General features: G+C 39.4%; 1 protein-coding gene across 2 annotated transcripts; it reads left to right on the top strand.

Annotated features, from left to right (window-relative positions):
• Nucleotides 1-1,983: 1,983 nt before the first annotated feature.
• LOC114618993 (DNA-directed RNA polymerase II subunit GRINL1A-like) lies at nucleotides 1,984-3,084 on the top strand. Of its 2 annotated transcripts, XM_028764850.1 has the most exons (2): nucleotides 1,984-2,095; nucleotides 2,564-3,084. In XM_028764850.1, the coding sequence occupies exons 1-2, from the start codon at nucleotides 1,984-1,986 to the stop codon at nucleotides 3,082-3,084; spliced, it is 633 nt and encodes a 210-aa protein (XP_028620683.1). The 2 variants fall into 2 exon arrangements, with proteins under 2 accessions (XP_028620683.1, XP_028620673.1); XM_028764840.1 differs by having other exon boundaries at nucleotides 1,984-3,084.
• The last annotated feature ends 4,179 nt before the right edge of the window (nucleotides 3,085-7,263 follow it).

Raw genomic sequence — 7,263 nt, 5'->3', positions numbered from 1 at the left:
ACACAGATGAAAAACAGCTGTCCTACTGTTCAGCGTTCTTAACCTAATTCTGCCAAATCAACATAGTGGCCAGGGAAATTCTATTAATCTTTGTAAAAATATAGGTTTAAGAAATTATGTTGTGAATAGAAAGAGCAATTCTCAATTTCATATTAGAAAACAAAAACTCAGGATAGTGAAACAATTATTAACAATAAAAGAACTTCTGGGAGAATCACCATCCTTAACCTCAAGCTGTTCTACAGAGCAATAGCAATAAAAACTGGATGCTACTGGTACAAAGACAGACAAGTTGATAAATGGAATAGAATTGAAGACCCAGAAATAAAACCTGACACTTAAGGACACTTGATCTTTGACAAAGAACCCAAAAATATACAATGGAATAAAGAAAGCATATTCAATAAATGGTGCTGGTCTAACTGGTAATCAGTATGTAGAAAAATGAAAATAGACCCATATTTGTCAGCTTGAATAAAGCTCAAGTCCAAGTTGTGGATCAAGGACCTCAACATAATACTTAATACACTGACTATAACAGAAGAGAAAGTGGCAAAGAGCCTCGATCTCATTGGCAAAGGAAAAATTCCTAAACAGAACTCAAATGACTAAGAATTGATAAATAGGACCACATGAAACTGACAAACTTCAGTAAGGCAAAGGACATAGACAATAAGACAAATTGAGAACCTATATATTGGGGAAAAAAACTTCACTAACCCCACATCTGATAGAGAGCTAATATCCAAAATATATAAACTCAAGAGGCTAACCTCCATAAAACCAAACAAACCCTTCAAAAAATGAAGTACAGAGCTAAACCAAGAATTCACAAAAGGGGAATCTCGAATGGCTGAGAAACACTTAAAGAAATAGACACCATCCTTAGTCATCAGGGAATTGGAAATTAAAATGACCCTGAGATTCCACCTTATACCAATCAGAATGGCTAAGATCAAAAACTCATATAACAGCACATGTTGGTGAGGATGTGGAGAAAGAGGAACATTTCTCCACTGCTGGTGGAATTGCAAACTGGTACAACCACTCTGGACATCAATCTGGAGGTTTTTCAGAAAATTGGAAATAGATCTACATCAACATGTTGGCAGCCAAAGTACATGGCTTTAACCATGAAAATGGACCCCTAGGCAGAGTTATTAAATTAACAGGCTGGCAAGCCAAGGACAGATAAGATTCTGCACAGAGCCTTACCAACCTAAGACAGAAGTGCATTGCTTTTGATAATGCATATTCCATGACGGGTAAGGAAGGCATTCTTGTCAGAACAACCTAAGACAGGCTCAATCTTATGGAATAAAAAAGAGGGAGAGATAGAGAGCTTTTGGGGCTGCTTAGCAAGAATCTGACATGGGCCAAAGCCAAGGAAATGTGCTGCTTGCCAGGAATATGACATTAGGCTAGAACAGAGCAGTAATTTCAGGCAGGAATCTAAATATTAGGTTAGAACAAGGAAGTAGGCTTCAGACATGAAAATGATTTTGGGCTAGGACAGGGAATTTGGCTCAGATATTTAGGTCATCCTGATAAGCCCTTAGAAATGATGATCATGGCAATGTTCATGGAATGATGTTTATTGCCTTGCTTGTTCTTTGACTATTTGTGTTTATTGTCTTGCTTGTTCCTTGACTGTTTGCATCCATTGTATTGGTAGTTCCTCAACATAGAACTGACCTTAATACTTGCATGTAATTAAAATTGTATAAAAGCAAAAAGAAGGAGGGGGGATGGTATAGGGGATTTCTTGGGAGGGGAAATGAGGAAAGGGTATGGCATTGTAAAGGTAAATAAATAAATTATCCAAAAATAAAGTACAAGGACATCATGAGTTTTACAGAAAAATGAATGGAACTAGAAAATATCATTCTGAGTGAGGTAGCTAAGACCCAGCCACGGAGCCTCCGCCTGCTGTGGGCCCCGCTGGGGATCCCTGCCCGCTGTGCCAGCCGCAGCCCGAGCGCAATGTGCTCGCTGCCCCACGGCTTCGAGCCCCCAGCTCCGGAGGACTTGGGGTGGCAGAGTTCGGCGGAGCTGCGAGAGAGGTTGAGGCGCCAGGAGAGACTTTTGCACAATGAAAAATTCATTTGCAAATTGCCCGTCAAAGGTAAAAAGATCTCAGACACCACTGCCAAACTGAAAGCTGCCATTTCAGAACATGAAGAGTTTAGAGGGAGAAATGAACTGTTTCATCCTGTTAGTGTAGACTGTAAGCTAAGGCAAAAAGCAACCACAAGAGTTGATACTGACGTCGACAAGGCCCAGAATTCTGACCTGATGCTTGATACTTCTTCATTAGTTTCTGAATGTTCCCCAATAGACATTAAATCATCTAAAAGAACCTCAGAAACACAGGAACCTATACATCTCACTCACGAAGGCAATGAAGAGACTTTGGAGGCTGGCAGCACAGTGAACCCCAGCCCAGCTGCTCACACCCGAGCCGGGACACCCTCATCTGAAGTTAACGAACATCTTCCCCAGCACCCTGTTTCAAGTCAAGTGGAAGAGATTTCCAGCAGCATAGACAGTCTGTTTATCCCTAAATTGCAAAAGGTTACAATTGCAGAGCAGAGTGAACTCTCAGAAGAAAACACCAGCACTGAGAACTTTCCAGAACTGCTGACTGAGACTCCTAAGAAGCCTCATTACATGAAAGTGCTAGAAATGCGAGCCAGAAACCCAGTGCCCCCTCCTCATGAGTTTAAGACCAATGTGTTACCTACACAGCAGTGTGACTCACCAAGTCATTGTCAGAGAGGCCAGTCTTCTGTTTCCTCAGAAGAGCGGCAGCGCAGGGATAGGCAGCATCTTGATGATATCACAGTAGCGCGCCTCCTTCCGCTCCACCACTTGCCTGCACAGATGCTCTCCATAGAAGAGTCACTGGCCCTGCAGAAAGAGCAGAAGCAGAATTATGAGGAGATGCAGGCAAAGCTTGCAGCACAGAAGCTAGCTGAGAGACTGAATATTAAAATGCAGAGCTACAATCCAGAAGGGGAGTCTTCAGGGAGATACCGAGAAGTGAAGGACGAAGACGATGCCCGGTCCTCGGATGAATTCTGAAGATGAGTGTTGGGGGATCCCGAGAGCTGATGGTCGGGCTCTCACTGTCTCATCGAACTTCTGCCAAGTATCAAGACCAGTGTCAGACCTTGTTGAGGGACAGCAGGTTTTTAAGTTACACAGAGGTAGCTACAAAATAAGAACCCAATTTGTCTTTCAGAAGATGATCTTCATGTGCTTGAACAGTTTAATATTTGAACACTGTGTTTGGCTATATTGTGTTACAGTTTTGCAGTATGTTGTGCATTGGTCTGATATTTTAGTGTGAGTAGGGCAGACGTTTCCTTTAAGATAACTGTTTTTTCATTATTTGTACTCTGATTAGATAGCATTGCTTACACCGTTTCTGGTGAAATACTTTGTTATCCCAGGCACCTAAAGTAAATTAGGGAGGCCTGGTTCCCTCGCTCGAGAAATGAGGGGAGCAGTCTGAAGAATGGTGGGCATGCTTGCATGGACATGTTCCGGAGATGCTGGCTGTGAAATACTGTGGAAGACACTCAGAAACTTTACAACAAGTGTATTTGCTGCTCCTGTCTTCTCTTGGTGACTGCTGTCTTCCTATGATGAGGATAAGGAGCACTTTGAAGAGGTGCTGGGTGGGGGAGGGTCTCCTGAGCTGGTGTGGGCAGCTACTCCTGGTTTCCCTTGGCTTGAACTCATTGCTGTCTTGAATGATAGGTCCCTGTACAGGACTCTCACGTTTGGTAAGGAGACCAGTGTTTTTCTAAGAGTTACAGTTGAATTGTCAGTATATTGCTTTTTTTCCTTTTTAAACCCAAAGAGGTGTTTATAGGCTGCAGAAACCTTAGTCATGTATGTACACATTTGTGTTGTTTAAAATGATTATATGAGTGTTTTCAGCAAAGATAACAATATGCTATCAAAAAGCCTTTGTCTATTATGTGGAACTTGTAAAGAAGAAATAAAATACCAATCAGAGCAGCTCCAAAAAATAAAATTATAGTATAGTTTTTCTCGTATCTACATTCTCTTAAATTCTTTTTAAAAATTTGCACAATCAGCAGTTCTTATAGATTCAATTTATCTCTTATATATACAAAAATTCTCCATTATGCTAGGTTAATTTCTACCATTAAAATGTAAGAATCTTTTTAGAATGATTCAAGGCTTATAAACACATCATGAATAGTTTTGAGATTTTAAAAGAATTTTTGATGAGCTTGTGTTTAATTTTTCCCAGATAAAGATATAAATAGTAAGGAATTACATCTAATGCTACATTCGTTTCTGAAAACTGAAAACATTAGTTCATATAAATTATGATCATAATAGATAACTTGGAAAACATCAAGCCTCAGGAAAGTTTCAAGGGAAAGATTAAGTAATTATCAACAACCTTAAGATTCAAAGATAGCAGATACAAGATTTTTGTTTAAAATTTTGTTTAGTAGTTTAATAGTATTTGGATAATTTTGGAGCTCTCATCTCCCCTCTCCACTTCCTCCCATTCCCCAACAACTTTATCTCAAATCTATGCCCTCTTGTCATTGTCAGTTAATTCCCCCTCCCTCTCTCTTTGTCTCACATACACACACACACATACATACACAGACACACAGAGACACAGACACACACAGACACACAAAGACACAGTCACACACACACACAAACACATAACCAGCACCATCATCGTCATGATTTAGCCTCTTTTCTAATTTAATGGATTATTCTTCATTCCATTTTGCAACTGATAATACTCCATCTACGATGGCCTCTATCCCCAGTACACTTCATTTTACTTCACTCATTTCTTGCAAACCAAGGACCCCTTGCCAGCTTGTGTCCATCAAGCTGACAGATGCTGTTTTTCCAAAATCAAGTGTCTATTTTATCACTCTGACTCACATTTTGCTAATTACTACAGTAATTAGAAGTAATTTAAAGTATTAACTTATTATAGTGTCTGTGTTCTGTGATCCTTGTTTGTGTTATGACCATTGATTTGGGACAATTTGACCCATAATCATGTCACACAGTGAATTTAAGCAGTTAATCCTATTAGAAATCTGAAACATTCCTGTTTCCTCTCCATCTCCTTAAAACCCTTTCCACAGGAGACAGAATACTCAAGTTATGCTTATTCTCATTGGTGTGTGTATGTTTCCCTGACTGTACACTGCACATGCCTCTCTTGAGCGTCTTTCCTCCTGCTTTCCTATCTTGTCTTTCTTTTCTTCCACTCTTCCTTCATCCTGCCCTCCCTTCATTTAATTTCATTTTCAGTATATGCCCCAGGTTGGCCTTTATCTCATAATACTGCCATGTTTAGCTTCTTAAATGATGACATTAAAGATGTGTGTCTCCATGTCCAGCATTCTATCTCTTATTTTAAACCAAAAGCTACACTGGATACAGTTTTGTGAAGAAACCATATTGAAAAATAGAGATAGACAGTTTGAGCCCAAATAGTTCACCAGTTTATGAATGTAAAGCAATATTTTTGAAAGGAACTAAAGATGCTATTCATGTGAATGCACACAAAGTAAGATGTAGTCCGTCTTTATTGCTGATGTAAAGAAGGTTGAGCCTTCAGGTTCAAAAGTAAAACCCAATGGTGCCCTGCTCTGTGAATCCAATGTCTTAATCAGGAGCAAATCTCTATGTTGCTTGAATTATTTTAAGGATAAAAATGATGAGGAGGCTGCAGAAAAAAAGTGTTTGTTAGTAGTTGTTTCCATTGGAAACCATGTTCAGAAGACAAATGTAAAAATGAAGAAACGAGTTCTTGCAACAGCAACCTCAGATCTTTTATTCTTTAACCAGGCCTTTCAGTCCAAGTTTCTGATTGGATTTTCATTTCAACCATCATTTCTGTTTAAATGAAGCTTCCTCTTAATGTGTTGGATGCTTCTAGCATTTGAGATTAGTTGTATCAGTGAATGGTCTCTAAGAAGTAGGCTTTGTGGAGTGTGGAATAGAGCTAGACCAGGAGAAAAGGCACAGGGTCTTGGATGGATCTGTGGGCGGGAGGTACTTGGAATCTTGGGTAGAGTTGTAAGGTTGCTACCTGGGTCTCGAGCTTTGTAGGACAACAAAGTTTTTCACAAGCAGCTGGCAGAGTTTTAGAAGTCATTTCCCAAAGTTGAGGGACAAGGTCCCTACATGTGTGATAACTGCAAACTTCACTTTTAGGCAGTTAGTGTAGCTTTGGGACATTCAGAAGGATCATCATAGTTGATGGTAGTGTGTGAAGGTAGCTATACTAAATGACATGTGTTAAATGTAGACGAAATGTCCTTGTCTTGAAAAAAGATGCCTTCTAAGATTTCTATAGAAATCTGGAGAGGATAAGTCAATTACTGCCTAAAATATTGAGAAGATCACTAATGTTCTTAATAAAGGATAAGAGAGCTAGTGGCTTTCAGAGTATAAAATCATAGTGCCACTAAGAATTTCACTAAATCTACCAACTCTTCTTTATGAATGCAGCAGGAAATCTTAGCTGACAACATATCTGTTTCCAACAGAGCTGGTAAAGAATTCCAGTCTTCTATAGAGAATCAAGTTGATGGAGACTCTCTGACATGGGAACTCTGATTAAAATGTATGCAACTGTTAATACTGTTATCACATCTGCTAGTATGACATCAATTTTGAAATCTGTATATCAAGAAGCAAAGTTTATATTCAAGTCTTATTAAGAAATATATTAGGTGCTTGGGGGGGATGTATCAGTTAATAGAGTGCTTGCTTTATACGTATAAATTTGGTATTCTTGAGTTTAGATACTCAATGCCCATGTAAAAGCCAGACATAGTGACAAATATTTGTAACTCCAGGGCTATAGGATTAGAAACAGGAAGATCCCTGGAACTTGCTGATCACTATAGCTGAATTCATGTGCTCCTGGGTCAAATGAGAAATGGTGTCTCAAAAAGGTATGGTGGAGGCATACTGAGGAAGACATCCATTGTTAGTCTCTGGTTTCCATTCGTACCTGTGCACAAGTTTACCCTTGCATACATGTTCATGTAAATGCACATGAACACATTTAGACAAATGCCACATGTATGGATGCCTACACGTGTATACACATAGAATCACACATATATCATGGAAAAGAATTATATTTCATAGTGCATGTGTGTAATCTTAACATTTCGGAGAGAGAGAGAGAGAGAGAGAGAGAGAGAGAGAGAGAGAGAGAGAGAGAGA

Source organism: Grammomys surdaster, unplaced genomic scaffold, assembly GCF_004785775.1.
Source record: "Grammomys surdaster isolate TR1022 unplaced genomic scaffold, NIH_TR_1.0 62, whole genome shotgun sequence".
Lineage (NCBI taxonomy): Eukaryota > Metazoa > Chordata > Mammalia > Rodentia > Muridae > Grammomys > Grammomys surdaster.
Note: the sequence above shows the minus strand (reverse complement) of the source record. Positions and strands in the feature narration are given on the sequence as shown.